Below are 23,159 nucleotides of genomic sequence, written 5' to 3' on the forward strand. Positions count from 1 at the left end.
CAGGGCCTAGGATCTGCCCTGCTTGCCTCCTGCTCAGTAGCGTGAGGGGTTCAGAACTGTGAGACTCTCCCCAGGCCCCCAGGCTGCCTGCTCCTGGGGAAGAGCCTGCAGAGCGACTGTCCAGTGGGCTGTGGCAGCCAGAGGGGTCCTGCACCCCAAGTCCCCATGACACTGTCCCCCCACCAAACCTGCGCCACACATGGCCCACCCCTCACCCGCTCCCACCTCCAGCCTGCGGCCCCCTGCAAGACCTCAGGTATCTGCCATGTGATCCCTTCATCCCACCTACCCTGCCCTGCTCTTCCACCCTCTAGGTCACCATGGGACACCTAAAGACCTTAACGCCAGTAGGGATAGCAATAATTATGGCAGCGGAGGTGAAGTATGCTCATGTGTCTACGTCTATTCCTACTGTAAACATATGGTGAGCCCATAAGATAAATCCTAAGAAGGACGTATCCGCTGTCCACCTCCCTGGCAGGAAGGCTCTCGCTCTGGCTGCATGCCTGGAGGGTTTTCTCTACTCCCAGACCAGCAGGTGATGAGAACCCCCCCCATATCAGCTGTCAGAGTGTCACCAACATGCCCTTGGAACTGAACAAGGGAGGTGCTAAACAGGCAGCAACTGGATTGCAGCCCTGGACCTGGCCAGGCAGCAGGCACCACTGTGTTGGGGCCACTCACCCTGGCCCCGCGTGATGGGCGCCACCTCCCGGGCGGAGGGCGAGCGGCAGTGGATCCGGCCGTCCTCCAGGACGCTCTCAGATTCTGTGAAGTCCTCGAAGGAGCAGTTGACACCAGCTGAGAGGTCAGGCACATTCCAGGCCTGCAGCACGAGCTGGGCAGACAGGAGGAGGCGTGGTGAGCAGGGTCCCCATGGCTGTCCCCCACCGCTTACCACCTGGGGTGCCACACTTACTGGGACCTGGGACATGGTGACAGACACATTACGAGGCTGCACAGTCAGCTGCACGCACTGCAGCAGGTCCGCGGCAAAGCGCTGGGGCTCGTCTGCTCGCTCACAGGCGTCCCGCCTCGAGCAGCTGCAGGCAGAGGGGTTGAGGCTGGGCGGATGGGGAGACTTACAGGGCTTGCATGCCAGGCAGGACCTGGGCAGAGAACTCAGGGTGGCTTGCCATGCACCAGGCTCCCCCTCCTCACTGTGAGACCACCATGGCCCTCCCCGACTGCCCCTGCCCACCTGCCCAGACTCACATGCTGTGCAGGACACACCAGCCACAGTGGGGGTCCCGTGACCCCAGACACAGCTCACAGGACGTGTACTGCACACAGCTCTCCACAGGCACCCGCGTCACCTGGGGTGGGGGAGGTGTCAGGCCCCTCCAGTACCACCCCAGGGGTCCCAGCCATCCTCACCTCTGACTCCTTATTCTGCTCTCCTTAAGCCCGGGGAGGCCCTGCACTTCTCAGTCTATTCAAAGGCAGATCTGGCAACCCTGCCCTGGCCAGCCAGGTCGCACAGGTCAGGCCTGTGCCCTGGAAACCCAGGGGGCAGCAGCCAGAAAGAACAGTCCATATGGGATAAACCAATCAAAGAAGCACCTGCAGCTTCAACCAGAGTTCCTCTCCATCTGTCTGGACTCCATCCCAGCTCTGAGCTTCCCCAGGGATCAATGGGCTTGGCGGGTCCCAATCCCAAGCTCCAATGCAGGTCCAGACAACACTCAGAGGGGCAGGCTGGGCCTCAGCTCACTCTGACTCGTTGGCTCAGCCCAGCATCCCAGTGCCCAAGGAGACACGTCCCTGAGGTCCCCAGGAAGGCAGAACCCCACTGTGCCCAGGAGGGGCAGAGGAAAAACGAGCCAGCTGCAAGTGGAGGGAGGCGTGGCCTCAGCTGATGTGCCCAACCTGGCCCCACCTGCCCCATCTGCCCACTCTCCAGCTGCCACGAGGTTACTAGGTTGGGTCAAAGGGCAGGGGTGGACTCCAGGCAGGCCAGGCCAGGGACTCAAGTCCATGGCCTTACAGAACTGGGCCAGGTATCAGGCTGGGTAGACCAGGCCAGCCACAGCCCCCATGGGCAGATCCACTGGACAGAGACCCAGCCCTAGGCCTGAGGACTCAGGGGCCCAGCACACACCCCAAACTCTCCAGTGACACCTGCCTCTGAAATCGCTCTTTCACACATCTGTTTCTGTGGTCAGGAAGTCAACAGGGGAGGGGTGGGAATTCCAGACCCAGCCCAGGAAAACATGGAGGCAGCAATGAGGCTGTAGGGCCCCTGGTGACCAGACCAGTTCCCCTGCAGACCCAGTCGAGCCCACAAGTCTACAGGGAGGCAGAGCACAGAACAGCTTGAAACCACTTTCACCAGGAGCCACAGATGCCCAACTTGTGATGTGGCCCCACCTCTACTGCTCTGTGACTGGGGTTCCTGGTAAAAGGGCCCTCACCTTCAGCCACACCGTCTGACTGGTGCAGCACCCACCTGCTTCTCAGTCATGGCGTAGAGGTACTGGTGGTTGGGGCTGAGGACGAGGTCTCGCAGGATGGGGCTGCCCTCCTGGGCCACCACGCTCTCATAGGCCAGGGCGGGCCGGCCACTGGGGTTCGAGAGGTCCACCAGGATCTGCAGCAGCAAGGGGTCCTAACTGGGGCTGTGCTGATAACTCCCTGACCCACCCCACCCCCCATCGAGGGTCTTGAGTGTAAAGCCCTTCCCCGAGCTGCCCAGACATGCATGAGCAGAGTACCAGCGCCAGCCATACTCACTCTCCACAACCCCAGCTCCAGCCCCAGTGCAGGGCAAACTCAGACCCCAACAGGCCAGTCTAGGACTCAGCCCCTTTATCAGTCAAGAGAGGCCAGGGGGTATTGGGACCTGGAGACAACCACAGCCCAGCACCCACCATGGAGCAGCACGGCCACACCCAGAGTGAAGGCTACAGGAGTCCCAAGGGTGCCTAGCCATCCCTGGGGCCAGGCTGGGCTTTTGAAGGAGGGATGTTGGTTGTGGGGAGCAGAGGCCAGCGTTCGCAGGAAGTCTAGGGCAGTGGACCAGGAGACTCCAGGATGGGGTGTCCTAGGGGTGGGGGCATCCCAGCAAGGCAGTGGAGGGGGACGGGCGTCTCATTGGCATGGAAATGTATTCCAGATCCCAAACAAACCAGGCGTTAATTAGCCAGCTCTTCTCCTCCGCAGCTTGCAATGCTGCAAGTATTTTTAGTTGCTTTTACCAAACAAATGTATTTAATTAACAGAGAGACCCAGGGGGCTTTCCAGAGATGGGACTCTTGGGGCACGTCTGCCCAGCTCTGAGTCCAGGGCAGGCTCTCAGGCTGCGGGCTGTGGCCTGCTTCTCCTAGCCTGACCTGCTCCTGCTCCCGCTCTACCTCTCCACTTCCACTTCAGGGCAGGAGCCTGGGCCCAGACTCAGTACCCCTCCTCTGTGTCCTCACGGTGATAGGGCAGGGCAGGTCGGGGGCAGCAGGGCCCAGCAAAAGCCCCTGGTTGGAGCCCGATCCATCAGGCCTGGGCTGAGGGCGGCCAGCCAGGGTGGGGCGCTGTGTTTCTGGGCCAAAGAGGCTGTCGGCTGGGAGAGGGGGAGGGCTGCATTCCTGAGCGCCGCCGGCCACCCCCTACATCCGCTCAGCTGCCTCGCCACCAAGCAGGCTTAAGTCAAACCAGACCCGGAAGAGTGGAGCCCAGAGCTGGGCAGGGGAGGAGGCGGCCAGGATGGGCCTAGCTGTACTGGCTGCAGGGGCATGGCCCATGGCCTCTGGGAGGAGAGAAGCAGGGACAGCGGGCGGCCTAGGGGCAACCAGGCCACAGCCACCCAGCACCCCTGCCGGTGGGGCCTGGACGGCACCCACACCCGCACCCAGTGCACCCGCACCTGCCTGCCCTGCAACCACAGCAGGAGTGGGAGTCCTTGTTCAAAATGACCACTGGCCTAAGGCCTGCCCGATGGACGCTTAGGATGCCAGCACCACAAACCCCCTGCCTTGCTCTGGGTCAGTGGCCAGACGGTAGGTACTCAGACCCAGGCGGATGCCAGCCAGGACCAGCCTCTGGGCCACACTGCCTGGGTCCAAACCTCTCTCTGCCTCTCTCAGACAGAGTTGCTCTGAGCATTACATGAGGACCAGGCCAGGTGTGCCAGGCAGGAGCAGGGGAACCCAGGGTGGCCAGGCCCACAGCAATCACCACACCTGAGCAGCCAACCACACATCTGGACCAGTGGCTTAAGACAGCCACCAAGGAGTGGGGGCAGGAAGGCAAGGAGGGCAGGACACAGACTGGGTGGAAGCTGGGGCAGGCGTGCCCAGTGCGCAGACCTGCAGCTCCAACTCAGAAGACCCCGGTTAGGCACTGCGATTCCTCTCATTTCCTCCATCCCCACAGCCCTGTGGATCTCCCCAGTGGTGAAGCCCAGCCCCAGCTCCCCATCCCCTACCAGCACCAGGGGATATGGCCCCTGGCTCCTCTTGCCCCTGGCAGTAGGGCCTCTTCAGCCTAAGCTGATGGACCCTGGCCCAGCATGCAGGGAGTACTTGAGAGGTGTCTCAACAAGGACATGACCCGCCTCCCCAAGAGCCAGGGCCACATGATGCCAGAGCCTGACCCTGGCCCGGCCTGCCAGGCATCCACCCACTCAGGGTTGGGGGCACAGATGTCACACCAAGGGGTGAAGAAATGGGTCAGGGAAGGGCAGATCCAGGGGGCACACCAGCTCCAAGGCAAGAAACGGTAGGTGAGGGGTGCAAGGAGGGGTCCCAGGAAGGGAAGAAGCCATAGGAGCCATGGGCTGGGCCCCAGGCTCCAGAATGCTCTGCTCCGCCCAGCAGCATGCCATCCGGACAGGTGGTCTGACAGCTGCAGCCGGGAGCACACGCGTCCAGCTGTCCATCCGCCATGTACCCATCTGTCCACCCACCTGCCCTGCACTGGGCCACCCCCACCCCTTCACACACACAGGCTGGGCCCAGAGAGACAGAGCTCCAAGAGAGGCCATGGCGTGGCCAGTGTGAGTGGAGCATTGAGGAGGCTACCACGGCACAGCACACCAGGCCAAAGGATGGACGCGACACAGGCACAGGCCCCACACTGTTCACTGAGGCGCCACAGTCCAGACTCAGCAGGGCCCCTGTGGACCCACACATGTTCTGCAGGACATCCAGCTAGGACAATGGTCCCCAGGACATGTGTCTGTGTTCTAGCCAGCGTTCAGGGTGAAGGGCCTGTGTAGCCAAGCCAGCTTTATCAAACCACACAGACAGGAGGTAAACTGAGACTCACACAGCACCTGCCAGAGGAACCCTGGGCCCTGGACTCGCAACTGCACCTGGGAGGAGCACAGAGGCTGCTCACAAAGTGGGAAGCAGGAGCCAGCACCCGGCAGGAGGGCATTCCAGGAGAACCGGAGCACAGGGGCACAGACGGCAGGTGGGCCTGAGGCCAGAGCGGCTGGCAGGACAGCGGGGCACATGCCGGCCAGGAGTCCACGTGCCGACGCCCACGCCCTGGCCACAGCTGTCCACTCGCGGGCCACCCGCCTGGAGGCAGCCCACCCTTGAGGTGGCTGGGCCCAGAAGCCCCTCCCACAGCAGCTGGGCAGCTGGCAGGGCAAACGAGAGGCTTGACGTGTCCCGGGCGTGGGGCCGGGCCACAGGCATGCCCTGGAATCCTCCCCCAGCTGTCACCTCCTTGCTCTGCACATCTTTCCCCAAAGACCAACAGAACCTTCCACGACTGGCCCCAACAGCCCGCCCTCCCACCTCCCAGCACAAAGCAGGAGCTGGCGCTGCCCATGCATGCTGCCCCATGCTTGAGAGGACTCTCCCCTTTACCCAAGGGGCTTCAGCAGAGCTAGCAGCCTCCCTGGATATGCCCCTCGGCTGCACCAGGCCCCCACCCACCCCTAGCTTGGGGGGACACAGGATGCCCCCACCTACTTCTGCCTGGACCGTCTACCCTGGGTCCCTGTCCTACATGCACATGGGTGAGTCGACCCTGGGCTCTGAGCTGAGACCAAAGTGCAGTCCCAAAGCGCCGGGTCCGGAGGCCTCTCCATGTCCGGGCCAGGCCAGGCATGGCCCTCACTCCTGGACTGAGCACTTCCCACTGCCATAGGGCTCACCTGACCCTCCCCACAGACAGGCCAGGGAGTAGGTCCATCCCTTTGCCCGTAGGACACAGCAGGCAGGGCTCACTGCAGGCCCCAGGCTGGCCCTGCTGGCTGTACCCACTCCTATCACCACCACAGCCCTGGCCAACTGCTGCAGGCGGGCAGCTGAGGGCCCGGCCAGGTCAGCTGTCCGTCCCGCCCAGAGCCAACAAAGGGCCCATTCTCCGGGCTGAGGGCAGGCGGGGGTGCCGGGAGGATGTCTGGGGCACCCAGGCTAAGTGCCAGGGCCGGCACGCGCCCCAGCCGCCAGGAGGCAGGGGGCTGCCCGGCTTGGCTCTGACCTGGCAAGGGGAGTTGCCTGGCTCTGCGTGCCCCATGATGGCAGGCAGGGGCCTGGCCCTTCCCCTGCCTGTGAGGTGGGGATGCACCTGTGGAGCTGCCTCCTGGCTCCAGGGCTGGGAGAAGGACAGGATGAGGTGGGAACAGGCAAAGACCAGGGGCAGCAGCTAGGGAGGTGCCCATGCGTGGAGACTTCACACGCCTATCAGCCTTTCTGCAGAGGCAGCTGCCAAACCCGTGCCCAGCCTGAGGGGGTCCCAGGAAGGGCTGCTCGAGGGACAGGAGCCTCTGCTGCCCTCACTTCTCAGGACCCCCACAGGGCACAGAGCCCACCTGCCCCTCCCCTTCCCAGCCAGAACTGCACAGCTGAGATAGGCCCCAGTGAACCCACTCCCGGACCCTCCTCACCCCTCACAGGACTGCCCCCTCCTCTGGCTGTGGACAGGTTCTAGGCCTCCTTCCTGGGTCCCCACCACTCTCAGAAAGGCCAGGAGGAACTGGATACTGGAAAAGCAATTAGTGATTTCCTCTTGGCAGTAACTGGGTAATTAAAACAAGATTCGCAGGAAGCCTGAGGGCTGGAATCAGGCTAGACACACCTGTTGGGAGAGAGGGTGTCCTAGGAATCCCATCTCTTCCATCCCCAACCCCCAGCACACAGGGGAGAGCAGAGACTGAGGTCAGAGTCGTGGCAAGTGGAGGATAGTCAGGGCTGCCTTAGACAGGCTCCAGCCTGCCCCAGCAGCAACCCCTCAGCAAGGAGTAGACCTCCCCAACCCCTGGTCTCATCTGCCAACATCCACCTCACAGAGTTGTGCGGGAATTCAGGAGCTCATGGTTTCAAAGGGCATGTCTGCTTGGCCCTGCTGCAGGGCAGATGTGCACAGCTGCCTGGGGAACCTAGCCCCAGCTGGTGAGGCCACACCTAGTGGGGCCACCATGAACCACCATAGACTGCACCACCTCGGTCACATACTACTGCCTGGGCTCCAGGCTAACCTGGGGCTTGGTCATAGTCCCCACCACAGCCAGACTGTCACCAGCACGGGTCCTCTGGGGATGCAGGCAGCAGGCACCATCTGCCCCAGTGTCTTCTCTAAACCCACCAGAAGCCTGGTGCCCTGTCTCCTCTATCCTGTGACCGCAATGCCACTTCCAGCTCTGACCCTAGTGCCACCCCATGGTCCTGGGCCCTCAAAGACCCACATCAGCACCTACCCCCACATCCAGCTGGTCCTGCCACCTTCTCTGGTGAAGTGACCCACCACACAAGCACAGTGTGCCCAAGGCAGCCCCTGAAACCCCAGAAGGCACAATGCGGTTCCCAGCACCCATGGGGGCACCTCTGAGCTTTGGCCCTCCTGTTCCTTGTCCCCAGAACACCCTTCCAGCAGACCACCCCGCCCCCTGGGTTGTTCCAGCCTCTATACCCACTGCGCACCGGCAGGGCCTCCTACACCGTGGTCTCTGCTGTGGTTGGGACCACAGGCCCCATGTGCCCGTGGGGGAAGGTGACTGCCCAGTGCAGATACTCACGAGGCCGCCCCTGCCAGGCTGGTCATGAGCCCGAGCACACACAAGATGGGGCATGGGGAAGCCACTGCTGCCTCCATCTTATCAACGGTGTTGAGGGACCCGTGCCTGGACTTAGGCCTGATTGGCCAGGGCCCTCCGTGCATGCCCCATGGGTGGCCCTGCCAGCCGCTGGGAAACAGAAGGGATGCTTATGCACCCTCACGCACCACTAGCTATGGGACAGCACTCATTATGCCCACAGGGCGAACAGGAGGTTGTCGCTCCCTACATCCTCATGGCTCGGCCCAGTGTGGCCAACCACATCCAGGAGAGGCAGAAAGGGGGTGGCACACGCTCACCAGGAAGCACAGATGTCGACAGGTTACCGTGCATGGCTCCCCAAAGGGGACTGGGACTGCTGGCCCAGTGTGGGCGGAGAGTGGCAGCACACACTCAGGCCCCACAGAGAGCAGCCACGACAGGCAGCTGGCTCTGCCCCATCCCACCAAGACCACTGGCAGGGGCACAGCAAAGACGGACCCCGTGGCCCGCCCCAGAGCACGTTCTTCGTGCCCATCAACCCCGCATGCTGCGGGGCACTGCCACAGGCCCCCACCAAGTCCTTCAGCAGCAGCAGAGGCGGTCCCAGAGAGTTAAGGCAGAACAACAGAGGCTCCACAGCCTGGCTTCCAGGCTGAAACCTAACAGAAATCCATCCTTCTGCCACAGGAATCCACACACAGTCGTGCTTACAACAAGCCTGCAAGGACTGACAGCACCATGGCCATCCAGAGTGGGCAGGATGCACAGGCATGTGTCCTTGAAACACGCAACATGAGGACATGGCACGCACCACAGCTGCCCACAGGTAAGGAAGAGTCTTGCCAAACAAAAGATGATGACTCAACCCCAGAGCCCACATAGCAGCACACAGCATTGACAAAGCCGGCTAGGGCGGTCACCCTGGGAAGGGAAGGACCAGGAGAGGGTGCTGGGGATGGTGGGTGCCTACGCTCTCCCGTGACACACCCCCAATGCATGCTTCCATGTGTGTCACTTCCATGTGGTGTCTGTTACAGGCTGACCATGCAGGGCGCGGGACCCTCCTGCAGGTTCGGGAGTAGACTACACGCTGCAGGCACAAGGGGCACATCCCCCAAGAATGCCAACAGTGCAGCACAGGCTGTACCTGGGAATGACTGCAGGCTTCAAGGGCAAGTCACTGAAATCAACTCCCCTTGTCCCTCACTCAACAACACACAAGGTGAAACTCAATGGTGGGGGACAGCAGCCTCCCCGTGGCGGGGCTGGGGGCTCAGTCCTGCCCTGCACCTCCCTTGGGTCAGGGCTGCCTGTGGCCAGCACACTTCTTGTCCCCCTGGCTCCAGCTCTTTCAGGACGGTCTCCTATCACATCCCTGGCACAGACCCTGACAGGGAAGCTCACTGGAGACCTGATGAGGCTCAAGCTGCCAGCCCCACAGTGGGCACCTGCCACCAACTGCCTTGCACTTGCGTGGGCTGTGAGATGCCACTCAACTTCCAGAACTTATAAATTCCAAAATCCTGCCTGGGGTCCAGGGGGTATGAGGGGAGTGTAAAGAGGCCTCTAAAGCATGCTGAAAGCTTCTAGAGCAGCAGGGCCTAGGGGGCAGGTGTTCCTTGTCCCCAGGTAGCCTAGGCACACAGCAGGTGCTAAGCTATCTGCAGAGGGGAAGATGGCCGGGCAGAGGACACCTCCAATGCTGTGCAGGGCTCCAGAGGCTTCACTCCAGCTCCAGGCCCTGCAGGCCACCATTCCCAAAGCTCATGGATGGCAACTAATGCCACAGGCCTCCTAAGCACTTCAGAGACCCAGCTGCTGCAGGTCCCGCCACTGGGAACCCCCAGGAGTGCTGAAGAGTAGTGTGGACCAGGCAAGCTGCAGGAGGTGCCACAGCATGAGTCCTGAGGGCCCATGAGCACAGGGACAGGGGCCAGCCAGGCCAGGACGCACACAGGGGACTGCAGCTGCAGCCTCCGTGCAGGGACCGCCACAGGGAGATGCTGTGATGGCTCATCAGGGGCCAGCTCCAGAAGGAACTTGGAGCCCCAAGCCTCCCTGGTGTATGCCCAGACGTACCCAACATCCAGGGAAAGAAACCAAGGCCCCAGAGGATGGGGCTTCACCAGGGCCATGCCCCATAACCCAGGTGGGTGGCTTCCCTGAGCTATTTAGGGCCACAGTGCAGGTCCTGGTGGCCCAAAGGGATGCTTGAGTTGGTCCTGTTATACTCTCTTAAAATGTGGATTTGTTGCCAACATTTAATAATCAAGAGATCTCACACAAAACACAGGTTTCCAGAATCTCTTGAAAAACCGGGTGCCTGGACAGTCGGGCCTACATTTCCAGAATGGGCAGGCTGGGACTCAGACAGAGGCTGGCTCCTTTTGCCCCGCAGCAGCAGCAGGACCAGAGCAGGGTTGGCCTCGGGTGCCCCTCAGCCGGCCCACAGGGCAAGGCTCTCCCCAGCTTCCCTCTGTAGGAGGATGGCACCTGCTCTGCAGGAGGCCAGGGCCTGTGCTCTCCCCTCCCATGGGGGTACTTGGGCTGATGCTACAGGACCCGAACCAGGGGCTGCTCCTGGGAGCTCCTGACACGGCCTGGGGTCCCCAGAGGCCACGGGAGGAGCTGGGAGCAGGGCCCAGGAAGTTCGCTGAGAGAGGCATCCCAGGGGGAGACGCTGCCTCTGTGGGGGTGGGGCAGGTGCCAGGCAGGGCTCTGGTGAAAGGAGGGGGACAGGGGCACCCCCAGTTGGCCTTATAGCCTAAGTTGGCAGGTCTTAAATTAATTGGCTACAATTTTACACAACAGTTTGGCAGGGGCTGGCCTGGGGCCAGCCAAGTCTCCGGAGCTCCCCAGACACTTTTTAAAGTCCGGACAGGACCGGCCTGGGAAAGATGGGAGAGTGGTCAGCCTGGCAGGCCTGCCCCTGGGTCAGGCATGGGTTGGGGGTCCCCAGGGCCCAGCTCCAGCAGACCAAGTGGAGAGGGCAGGAGGTGGGGCCCTGAGCTCTGAGAGCACAGCCAGGCCAGCTGCCTCAGGGGAAGAGGAGCCCTATGTGAACAGGCAAGAGGGAGCCCCGGGGGTCCGGCCCCTCCCAAGGCCCTGAGAGCAAGAGAGAGGCAGGGCGGCCTGGGGGCGGGGCTCAGCATGGCCCTCCTTACCCTGGCTCTGGACCCTGGACCACAGCCAGCCCCACACACAGGCTGGGTCAGGATGACAAGGAGAGACAAGGAGAAGTGAAGTTCTGCTGCTCCCAGGCCAGGTCAAGAAGCCTGTGTGGCCGGCAGGGAGCAAGCGTCCTTCACAGCGGAGCAAGGCCAGAGGCCTCGTGGTGGAGTCTGCAGGACATAACAGAGCCAAGGCAAGCAGAGTGGGACTCGAACCCAGGCCCCAGAACAAGTGAGGGTAGATCCCCTCCTCCTGGCCCCTGGCTCCAAACCCAGGGCACCCTCTGCCCATATGGCCTGTGGTGGGAAGTTAGGCTTTGAAGGCCCCACGGTAACTAGGGAGGCAGACAGGATGGAACAGGCACCCACCCTGAAATGCACCCATGCAGGGTGCCCCCACCCAGGTCCAAGGGCAGGAGCTGGCCAGACAGCGAGGGTCTTGGACTGTAGCACAGGTGGGAGTGGGTGGCGAGGGGCTCCTCAGAGAGAACTCTGCCCAGCCTCCTCCAAGGAACCACAGAAAGGGAGGAAAGAGCCAGCAGCCCTGAGCACCTGCCTTGAGCACCCAGTTTCCCCACCTGTAAAACAGATGACAGGCTGCTATGAGGCCTCTGCGGGTTGCTGGCGCACGGTCAGCACTCATCACACACCCCAGGCCACACAAGCATGCCGGGTCCGCATGGTACGAGGAGACACCAAGGCTCAGAGAGGCTGGATGGCTTGCTCAGGGCAACACAGTAGGCGGGAGAGGGCTGGGACCCACGCTGACATGCAGCCATTTGCATGACATTGAAGTTCAAAAACCCTGCATGGGACATGGCCAGCTGCTGGACAGTTTGAGAGCAGGTGGATTTGGGTAAAGGAGTACAGGTGACAGGTTCTTCACTGACATGACCGTGTCTGCATCCAGGAGGACAAGGCAGAGGTGTGCCTTTCCTGGGGGGGGCCTCCGAACAAACTTCAGGCCCAAGTCCCTGATTACAGATTCTGCCAGGCCAGGAACCCCTGGGCACAGCTGACCCCAGATGCTCCCAAAGGGTGCCATCCACTCGCATGTGGCCCACGGCACCCAGCCCAGACTTATTTGGTGGTGGAGGGAGGCACTACCCAGGATGGGCACTGGGAGGCAGGTATGAGCACCTAGAGCCTCTGAGAACTTGGGGCTCTGAGGGTGGGGGCCTGGCCAGGGTCACCAGGAAGGAACTAGCCATGTGGCCCTGAGGATGCAGCCTCCATCTTCTCAGCTGTATCTTCCAGCAGCTGCCCACAAAGCCAGGCTCAAGCAGGCGCCTGGTCCAGGGAGCAGAGGACAGACTCCACCCCTGCCTGCCTCCCTGAGAATGGCCCTCCTTGGGACTCGGGGTACGAAGGGGAAAATTGGGAGAAGGAGTAGGGGCAGGAGGGAGGGGAAGAGTTGGTAGAATCTCATCCCAGAAGCAGCCTCTTCCCATAGATGGGCCCAAGCCCAACTCCGCAGTTCCATGCTCCGTACCTCAGTTTCCCTCTGTGGGACTGGGGTGAGAAGGCAGGGAGACAGGCCAACTGGCACCCAGAGGAACAGCTGTGCGTCCTGCTGCTCCCCCAGCAAAGCTCCGATCTAAACAGTGCCCCTGGGGCACAAAAGAGTGAGTGCTGGGCAGCAGGAAGAGGGTAGGGCTAGAGGAACCTGTTCACTCGCTGGATAACAGGCTCTGGGGCGCCCCATGAAATGTCTCTAAGCTGCTGCACTGGGCTTCCACATAGGAATGGCCCTCTGCCTGGCAAAACCCACCCCAACACCCACCCCATGCACTCGAGAGCCCTGTGTGCCTCCCAGTGTGAGGAGAGGGAGTGCAGGCTGGGAGGACGGGGGGGGGGGACCTCATACCAGAGCCACAGGGCAGCACCCTACATGGGGACCAAGAGGGAGGTCACAGCAGAGAACCCGACTCAGGGGTCACAGGATTTCCCTCATCAGCCTCAGCCTCATAGCCAATGTAAGCAGAACCAACAGGACCCCAGGGCACCCCCACCCTGGGGGGCCTATAGTCAGCAGCTGGGCCCCCACTGGCCCCAAGACCACCAGCAACCCCCACCCCAGCCCAGAGCCTGAACATCTGGCTCATTTCTCAGAGGGGAAGTTGAGGCTGCAGGGGATCCCCTCCCAGAGATCACAGAGCCAGGGAGGGGCAGGACTCCCCACCATTCCCAGGGCAACTACCATGGCAGAGATGGGAGGCCCCCTTCCCAACACTGGGCACAGGGCTGAGAGCTGCAAGCGCTGGCCAGCCCCCAGCCCAGCCCCACTTGCAGGCCCACATCTGCATTGGCACCAGCCTCTGGTACCTGTTATGCACCCCCAGGGCCCACCACTGCCCACTGGGCTTCTGGGGTGCCCAGGTATCCCCAACCTTCAGTCTCTCTGCGAGCTTCCTCCACACCAGGCCAGCCTGGTGGCCACCCCAGCCCAGGCAGCTCCCCTCCACCCATGCCCTCCAGGAAGCTCTGCACTGCCTCTGTCCAGCCCACTGTTCTGGAGAAGGAAAGGAGAACCCTGAAGACCAGACAGCCATCCCTGCAGCACCCAGCCCTCATCCTGCCACCGTGGGGCCGGCCCAGGGCTGCATGCTGGAGCTCCTCAAGCACCAGCCAAAGACAGGTGGGGGCACTACCCTTGCCCTGCCCTTGGCCCAGTAGAGGGGATGGGGAGAGGCAGGGCCAAGGCCTCCGGCCCAGCAGAGTGCTGAGGCAGCAGACACTGGATCTCCTGGCTGGGGAGCAGAGCCCAGAGGGGAGGGGGCTGCACAGGCCTGCCTTCACCACCCACACACAGTAGCCTCCCCAGGAGGTCAGCAAGTGCCCTTGGAGAGCCGGCCCCAGCCTCAGCATCCCTGGGCCCCTGCACAGGCTCCTGCGTGGTCTCGAAGTGTCCTAGATTAGCAGGCCTGGGGCCAGTCATGGGCAGAGGCACAGAGGGGAATGGAGCCCTTCAAGGTCACTGGGCCCAGTGTAGGACAACATTCCCCCTGCCCCCCGTATGTCAGATCTAGCCTCCCACAGCATAGAGCAGCACTGGGCCCGCCACCTGGGACGGCCTCAAGCCTTTGCTCCTGCCCCAGGCAGGGACTGCATTCCAAGCCCCCTCCTTACCCCACCCGACCCAGGCCTGACCTTGCGGATGCGGCCACTTCGCGTGCCGGCAAATACCACAGTGCGGCCCTGGTAGTCATAGGCAGCCACGGCAGTCAGGCCATCATCCTTGTCCACGAACAGGGGCGTACCCTCAATGGTGACTGTGCCCCCCAGAGGCTGGTTGAAGTCCTGCCCGCAGAAGTCATCGTCGATCTGCAGGGGCTGTGGGAAGGGGCAGGGTGAGAGCCACTCCCTGGGCACCTTCTCCTGGAGGACTGGGCCTCCCTGGGCAGGGCTGGGAGTGCAGCTGTCTTTCTAGAGAGGTTGGGGGTAGCCCCCAAAGGAGATGTGCAGACAGAGAGGGTTTAAGACAGGAGGAAGCAGGTCACACCTGAAAGGCAAAGGGCGGGCTCCCAGCTAAGAGCACGAGAAAGCAATCAATAGCTTGAGGTTCCGGAGCAGCTGGGGGCCAGCGTGGAGGGGGTGCTGCTCCACCGCCAGGCCTAAGGAGAGGGCAGGGCAGGCAGGGAAGGGGTGTGGGAAGAAATGGGGCAGATGGTCCTCGTCTGCAGCGGGTTCGCTGGCAGAGGCCAGGCTGCTCAGGAGGAAGGAGCAGGGGAGGCTGGGTCAGGGCTAGGCCACACGGAATGAACAGGTGGGAGGGGGCAGTGGGAACTGTCCCCAGGGAGGAAAGAGCAGACCCCAGCCTTGGGGCAGGGCACAAAGACAGAGTGTGGTGGGGCTTCACCCAGGCGCTGCCCTTCCAAGCCTCAGTGTCTTCATCTGTATGGTGCAGAGAAAACATGTTCCTTGAAAAGCCAAGGGGAGGGTAGACAACTGCATCTGCTAAGCACACATGGGCCCTGCCTCACACAGGCAGTGAGCATGAGACGAAAGGGCTGAGGGGCCCTTGCAGTCCCACTCTGCCCTGAGGACAAAACCAGCATCACCCTCAGGTCAGACATGGGAGACTACAGCTAGAGAGGGCCAGGCCTTCCCCTGCACCTGGCCTCGGGGGTCCCAGGTCTGGGCCAAGTCCCAGCTCCTTCACTTTCCACCCTAAGCAAGGCCCATGCCCTCTGAGCCTGCCCAGGAGTGTGAACAAGATGCTCCCTGAAAGGCAGCAGCATAGAGGCCCAGCCCTAGCTGTGCCTTTGGGACAGGTGCTGGGGTGCTGTGGCTCCCTGGAGTCAGGGAGTCTCTGCAAGGTATGGACTATGGCCTGTACCAGAGCACCATCAGCTCCCACTGCTGGGCAAAGGCAGACGCCCAGAGGGCAGGTGCCACCAGGGCCACGTGGGGGATGCAAATGCTCCATGGAAATGGTGTCTGGGCTCACCTGATAGGCTCTGGCTCCAGCCTCTCACTTGCTGTTTGACCCAGGGCAAGTTACCCCACCTCTCTGATCTTGTAGGATCATTTGTAGGATGGGGGACAAGATAGAGCAGGCAAGCACCAGGCACAGGACCAGGCATGTGGCTGGCCCCTAGCTGACTGGGGGCTGTGGACTACGCCAGCAGGGCCTCATCATCCCATCTTCTGAGACACCAGAGAGCGTCATGGCTGGAAGCAGCCTTTGGGGCTAGCACCCTGGGTCCAAACCCACTCTCTGGGGGATGGAAAAGGGCAGCCCCACCTAGCTGAGCCTTTGGGACGGCCAAGCCAAAAGCCAGGCCGAGCACGAAGCAGGCACCACTGAGCATGCATCTGACACCGACGCTGTCATCCCTGGAGGGAATGGGGCCGCAGGAGGAGGGTCGCCCCTGCAGTACTCACTGAGTTGATGCAGCCCAGCTCCTTGTTGAGCAGCCATGGCAGAGAGAGCTTGCCCTCGCCGCGGTAGCAGGACTGGATGCGCTCCTTAATCTTCTCCTTGATGGCTCTGAGTGTGAACAGGCATAATGCTGACTCCTTGGGCGGCTTCACACGGTTCTTCTGGCCCTGGGCGAACACAGTGAACAGCACATCCTCGTCCTCGGCCAGGCCCAGCTGGCGGGCAAGGGCACGGCCGGGCCGGCTCAGGTAGGCATCCTGCACCAGACGGTACTCCACACCTGCGTGCTCGCAGCCAATGGGGAACTCGACATACGAGTAGAACTTGGGGTCGTCCACACAGAGCCGCACAATCTTGGAGGTGAAGAAGTGTTCGCCGGCAGCATCGGGTGAGGTCAGCTGTGTGTCCAGCTGCAGCGTGAGGTAGTAGACAAACTGCTCACTGCGAAAGCTGTACACATAGTAGATGTCAAAGGCCGGGAACTTGGACAGCGTGTCGGACGGGATCTTGAGCTGTGATGACACAAACTCATCCTGGTACACGAAGCCAAACATGTCGGCGTCCTCTTCATTGGCCATGAGCCGACGGCTGGACAGCGTGGGGAAGTACTCGGACTTGCCATCAATGGGCGTGCCCACGAAGAGCTTGGCCTGGCCCTGGCCCGGCGGCCCAGCAATAAGCACGCCCGCCATGCTGCCCGCCTCCCGCACGCTGGACAGGTAGTGCTCCTTACGGTGGTGTGGCTCACCCAGCTTGAAGAGATCGTCCAGCCGCAGGAACTGGCAGATGCCCTGGGAGGCGCTGCCACAGGCCAGCAGGCGGTTAGCGGCATAGTCCAGCAGCAGCAGCTTGTTGACATTGTCCGTGCTGCCTAGGCCATGGGGGCAGGACTGCACGCTGGGCGGCGGGTAGCACTTCTCGTTGTCCTCCACGGGGCCCGTGACATGGGCCCGCAGCAGCGTCAGGTTCCCCGACAGCTTATAGATGCGGTTCACTGCGCCCACATACACCTCGCCTGTTTGCTCGTGCACCACCAGGTGGGTGAGGCCCCAGTCACTGGCCGAGAATGTGCGGAAGGGGGGCTGCGAACCCCCGCCTGCCCTAGGCGAGCCTGCCTCAGCCCACATGCCCGGCAGCGGCAGCAGTGACAGCAGCAGCAGTAGCAGGAGCACGTGCGGGCTCCGCGGTGGCAGCGGCATGGCAGGTTGGGGCCTTGGGCCTCGGAGCTCTGGTCCTGCTGGGGTGAGCATCATGGTGCCGAAGCTTCAGCCCTGGGTAAGGGGCAGGAGAGGGCATGTGAATGCAGGCATGGCCCATCCCATATCATGATCCCCCAGTGTGAGCCCTTCCTGTGCTGGGCGTGCCCACTCCACCTCCAGGAGGCAGGACCTGACCCACCAGGAGGAGCCAGGGGCAAACCGGGCACCTCCCTGGCCTGAAGCCCTTTAAGCTGTGGGGTGTACCAGGCATCCCCAGGACACCTGGCAAGAGGTCACTCCATCGGCACCTGTGCCCTGCCATCACTGGCGAAGGCCAGGAACAGGAAGGCAGGTGACAAGGGCCTGAGGTCTGGACTGGAACCCCAGCTGACACCGACCTGGAGAGCATCCCTCACCCAGAGCCTCCCTATACCCTGGGGAGCAGGACCCTCCCCACAGCTCTGTACTCCCAGGGTGGGCACCAGCTCCCTGCCTGAGGCTGGTGGGGACATACTCTACCACCATCCCCTACAGAAGCTTGACACAGATGGGCTTTAGTGCTCACTCCCGCCTCCACAGTCCTGCCTCTCCCCTGAACATGCCCGGACAGCCCACAGCACAGGCAGCACGGAGCACATGAAGGCCCAGGCCACACAGGCAGCAGTTCTCACTGTGGATAGGTGGCAGCCGGGGCTGCTCTCCATGGGACCCCAAGCCCCATGTGGGATGAAGCTTGAGAACTGCAGTCCAGAAGCCAGGCAATGTGTCCCACCCACATCCCCAGCCCAGCTCACGGGTGCCCTGCCACACGGCCCCTTCCCAGGCCCCCTTGCCCACCCAGCCCTGACTCAGCACTCTCTCCAGGCTGTCATTCCTGCCCCCAGCCTCACACCCAACTCCAAGGAAAGAGGAATTCCTCCACAGGGAAGGCCAGCAGGTGCTCCCTGCACTTTACCCCTCCACAGTGACCCCTTCCCAGCCTCAGCACCCCATACCCACCAGACCTGTGTGGCCCCCTCCCGCCTTGCTCCACGTCGGGCCCTCACTTCCTGGTCACGATCACTACCAAGGTTCATTGACTCCACCCCAAACTCCACAAAATGCCCACCCCTCCTTCCTGGATTGCCAGAGTACTCAGCTCCCTCCACCCACAACCACCTACAGCCATGTCCCTGTGCAGAGGCTAAGGCCACTCTTCTGACCTGCACACGAGGTCAGCGCTGCCCAGATCCTGGTGGGAGTCCCCATATCCTGTCCTGGCCTCCACTGCCTCTGGAAAAGTCTCACCACCCCGTGCCTAGCAAACTGGCAGCCAGGCAGTGGGCTAAATCTAGATCTTATTATTCTGTAGGCAGATGACTCTGATGGGGACACTCCCTTTTCCTAGCCTCAGTTTCCCCATTTGCAAAAGCGGGATGAAAGCTCTTCTCTCATGGATGAAAGAGGAAAGGGTACACCTGCCCACATAGTCAGCAGTGCCACCTCCTTGGTGCCAGTAGGGCCTGCTGCCCTGGGTGTGCCTGATGTGCTGGGGCCTCTCATCCACTCCTGGCTGGAGCCAACCACAGCAAGGCTGAGAGTCCTGAGTCCTGAGTTCAAGCCTCAGCCAGCCAGTTTGCACACACCATCCCAGACACCCTTTGTATGGTCTGGCCCCGTTTTACAGATGGGGAAGCTGAGGCCTGAAGATGGATGTCTTCTCCAAGTCTACTGGGGAGCTGGGCACAGTCCCATCAGCCTCTGTGCCTGGTGCCCACATGCAATGTGGGGCTGCCTGCCCCTCCCCCAGGCCTCTGGGACCACTGTCTCCACTCCCCACCCCGCTCAGTCACCCGGTTCTCATCTGCAGCACAGGACTCGTTAAGGGTCTCTGTTACTTATTGCTCCCATTCTCTAGAATGGCTGCCCTGTGAGAGCAGGGCCTGGCTCCGGGTGGTTGCCACTGCATCCTCAAGCCAAACCAGGGGCCCAGGAAGACTCAATAAATCCCCACGAGTGAGCGAATGAATGAAGGGCATGCGGAGGGCCAGCCAGGCCTGGGCGCGGCAGCCCCCATGCTTCCCCATTCCTGCTTCACTCCCCCCACACCCACTGCCCAGTGTGTGCGCAGCACACACCCACTGCTCAGGTGGGGAAACCGAGGCTCTCAGAAGCAAAGAGTTTTGGCTGGAATCCCAGAGCAGGAACTGCAGGGTGCTCCTAGCAGACTACCAGCTGCCTTTGCCGGACAGCTCCCCAAGAACAGCAGGGAGGAGTCCCCACTCCCGCCCCTGCCCCAGAACTCAAGGAAGACCTAGGAGCAGGCTCCTCACAGTGGCAGTGGGGCCGGGGCTGGGAGCTGAGCACATGTGAACTCCAAAGAAAACATGAATCACTCACCGTTTATCAGTTCAAAGCAGGCCTGCAATTACCAGGGGCTGGGCTCTCCCCTCTCTGGGATAATTATACACGTCTTAATGCAATTATGGGCCCTACTTTTTATATTCAACAGGAGGCACCAGGCTAAGAAGCCACCATCCAAACTCCAGCCTGGCCCTGGGCCCACTGCCCCAAACCCCACCCTCACCCTACTGCCCCAAAAGAGGCTGCTGGGAAGGGACTTGCCTGCGGGCACAGGGCTGCCGGCCAAGAAAGGGGGAGCCCCAAGCCTAGGGCTGGGTCCCTCATGCCCAGCATCTAACAAAGGCCAGTGACAATGCTTGGGCCACTTCTTCCACTTAAGGGGTATAAGACTTGGGGCTCAGACTCAAGGTCACCCAACTAGTCCCAGCAGGACAGGGCCCAAATTCTGAGCTTCCAGAGACTGGGCTGGCCAGCCAGCCTGCAGGGCTCAACTCTCACAGGCCTGGGTCTGCCCAGGAAAAAAAGCATTCATTCCAAAGCTGGGCCCAGGTGCCAGGTGCCAGGGTGCCAAGGGGCCATGCTGGGGTTGAGAGGGGAGCACCAGCAGATGTTGTACTCTACCGAGGAGCAGAGCTGGCCACTGTGGCTGGGGAAAGTCCTCAAGGGCCTTTCCACCTGCTCTGGGACCAGGTAGCCTGGGAGCTGGTGCAGGTGGGCATTCGTGGTGGGGATGGGGGGCAGAATAGGAGGAGCAAAGGCCTGGGGTGGGAAACACTGGCTGTGCAAAGAGGGCAGTAAGAATGGCTGTGGCTCTCCGGCATGGCCAAAGCTGTTCTGGGCTGAGGCATAGCCAGAGCCAGGGTGGGGGAGGCTGGACTAGCGCTGGGATGCTGATGGGGCTAGCCAAGGAGTGAGGCGGAGACCCGGCAGCCAGCGGGTAGGAGCCCCAGCCCAGGGGCTCGTCTCCTGGACAGGAGGGGATCGCCGCCTGGTGGAATGCCAAGCCAGCAGTGTTCCCTTTCCTTTCCTGGCCTGGGTGACACCACAGCTCCCTCTCACCCTAAGAAACAAAGGCCCCCAAAGCCCTCCCCACAAGGGAGAGTCCAATCCCCCCAAGTCCTCCTGCACCGGATCCTGCTATGGCTTAGGCAGGTTGCGGTGTGGGGCTGCCATCCTGCCTAGTGGCTCACAACAGCAGCTGGGGAAAGAAAGCTGCTCCTGGCACCTCGCCTCCCCCACAACGGGGGTCACGGGAGGTGGTCTCAGTGGCCCTGCTCCCCACCAGTCCTAGGGAATCTGGATCTGAAGGCCTTGGAGTCCTGCTCTTTAGAAAAAGTGCCCACCTTTGCGGGCCTTCCCCTGGGGCATCCTCTCCTCCTGGCCAGCTGCTCTAAGCTGCTCTGTGTACGGGGGCCTTCCTGGGGGCTCAAAACAAGCAGGCAACGACCATGGGGGGCCAGGAGTCCAGCAAAGGGCTGTCTGCTTTGTCCACAGGCACCTCATGTGTCCCCTGCCCCCAGAGCACACACCAAGGCCACAAACCCAGGCCTCCGCCCGTGCTGTCCTCTCTGCCCAAAACGCCCTTCCTGGGCCCCACCGGCACCCCCCAGGAATGGAAGCCTGGCCCTGCAGCGAATCACTGGTTCACATGCCTGCCTCTGGCAGGGGGCTGGGTGCTCCTCAAGGGCTGGGCAGCGTCTTGGTGCCCCTGGTGCAGCACCTGGCCTCTGCCGCACACTCCAAACCGCAGGAAGGCGAGGGGACCTGAGGCAAGCTCCTCAAGGGCCCGGGGAGCAGAGACTGGGCCCCATCCCTGCACCGAACCCAAAACCGGCTACGTGTGAAAGGAGGTGGGGCAGCACGGAGCAGCCCGAGACACAGGAGCCGCGATGAGGGGACAGAGGCTCGACCACGTCCCCTCCCCCGCACACACACCCCTTTCTTTCAAGGGGCGTGGCCCCAGCACCCCACACAGAAGTCGGGGGCAGCTCGCGGCCCGGGGCCGCCCCTCGGAACCCCTCCCCTCCTTTCCAGGGCTGCACCTGGGACCTCACGCCGGCTGAGGGGCCTCCCTGGAGTCCCCACTCCCCCTTCCCCTGGCAGCCGGAATCGGCCCGCCGCCTCCAGCTTCGCCGCACACCAGGCCCGGGACTGTCCAGGAAGCAATCGCAAGCCTCCGGGGGAAGCGGCTGACCCTGGAGAGGCCCCGAGAGGGGGAGGCCGAGGAGGCCCGAGCGGGGCGGTCTCCCAGGCGGCACCCAGAGCCCACCTCCCCGCATCCTGGGCCACAGGGGGCGGTGGCAGCGGTGGTCCCGGGAAGTGGCTCCAACTTCCACCCCGCGCCCCAGGGATGGCCGGGGGCTTAGCCCGCACGACCTCCTCCGGCCGCCGCGGCCCTGCCGGGCGGCTCCGATCCCAACCCAGGCCTGGCCATCCTTGGACGGAGGTCCAAGCCGAGGTCCAGCGGCCGGGCCGGGCCTGGGCACCGCAAGGGCCTCCCCGCGGGGCCGCCGCAAACTTTATCCCCAGCCTCTGTGGAGGGGCAGCGCCCGCCCCCCGCCGCCCAGGATCTGCCGCGGGGCTCGGCGGGCCCGGCCGGGGGGCGGGGGAGGCCGCGGCGCTGGGCCCCGGGCCGCGGTCCCAGCCCAGCCGCACGGGGGTGCGGTCTCTCCGCGTCGGCGCCGCGGCCGCGCCCGGACACATGCGGACGCCTGGGCCGGAGCCGCAGGGACACGCGGGCCGCGGACACGCGCGCCGCAGTCCCCGCGCACACCCCCTGCCTGCCGCCTCACGAGAGGGCCGCCACCGGAGGCCGCCCCGCGCCCACCCACTGGTCGCCCGGCCCGGAATCCCCGCCCGGTCCGGCCCCCGCCCACCGTCCCGCGCCGCGGGGAAAGTTGCGCCCCGACTCACCCGCCGCCCCGGGGCGCGCCCCGCCGCCGGCCATCGCCGCGCCCAGCCGCCCGCGCCGCCGCCGCCGCCCGCCCCGCCGCGGGGCCGCCGAAGCCGCGCAGGCCACCCAGGCCGAGGCCGCCGCCGCGCCCGGGCTCCGCTGCGTGGTGGTACCGCCGATGCCCAGCATGAATGGGGCGCCGAGCGCCGCGCGGCTGCGGACCAGCCTCGCTCTCACCGCCCGCGGAGCGCCGCGCCGCGCGCATGCGCCGCCCAGAGCCCGGGGGCGGGGCGGGGGCGGGGCCGGCGGCGGCCTCCAGAGGGCGCTCTGCCCCGCGCCGCGCGCCCGCAGGGGCCCACCGTGCGCCTTCAAAGGGCGATACGGCTGCCCGCCTCAACGCTCTGGGCGCCGGGGCCGCGCGGACAGTTCCGGGAGCCCCGCGCCCTCGAGCCGGGTAGCCCGCGACCCCGGGAACAGGGCCTGGCTCAGTGTGTCCAGGCTAGGAGCATGGCCTCCTTTCACGGGAGGAGAAACTGAGGCTGAAGAAGGCAGTCGCAGTTCCTAGACCTTGCGGGGCCGGGTGTTCCTAGCTCTCGGCCTCGCGCATTCCTCTCTGTCAGATGGGGGGGGGGGGGCACCTGCGCGGGGAACCCGGGCGCCCCCTGCAGGCCCCAGGCTGGTGGCG

The 23,159-nt window shown here is 63.2% G+C and overlaps 1 protein-coding gene across 1 annotated transcript in view; it reads right to left on the reverse strand.

Annotated features, from left to right (window-relative positions):
- PLXNA1 (plexin A1) overlaps positions 1-22,553 on the reverse strand; it is a 55,107-nt gene extending 32,554 nt beyond the window's left edge. The window contains exons 1-7 of the mRNA XM_033210915.1: positions 22,495-22,553; positions 16,042-17,310; positions 14,305-14,487; positions 2,450-2,590; positions 1,216-1,316; positions 920-1,043; positions 685-838 (exon numbers count right to left, since the gene is read on the reverse strand). Coding sequence (XP_033066806.1) covers positions 685-838; positions 920-1,043; positions 1,216-1,316; positions 2,450-2,590; positions 14,305-14,487; positions 16,042-17,292 — 1,954 coding nt within the window. The 5' untranslated portion in view covers positions 17,293-17,310; positions 22,495-22,553. The remainder of the gene's footprint in view (positions 1-684; positions 839-919; positions 1,044-1,215; positions 1,317-2,449; positions 2,591-14,304; positions 14,488-16,041; positions 17,311-22,494) is intronic.
- Positions 22,554-23,159: the final 606 nt, after the last annotated feature.

This window comes from Trachypithecus francoisi, unplaced genomic scaffold (genome assembly GCF_009764315.1).
Source record: "Trachypithecus francoisi isolate TF-2019V2 unplaced genomic scaffold, Tfra_2.0 Lachesis_group0, whole genome shotgun sequence".
Classification (NCBI taxonomy): domain Eukaryota; kingdom Metazoa; phylum Chordata; class Mammalia; order Primates; family Cercopithecidae; genus Trachypithecus; species Trachypithecus francoisi.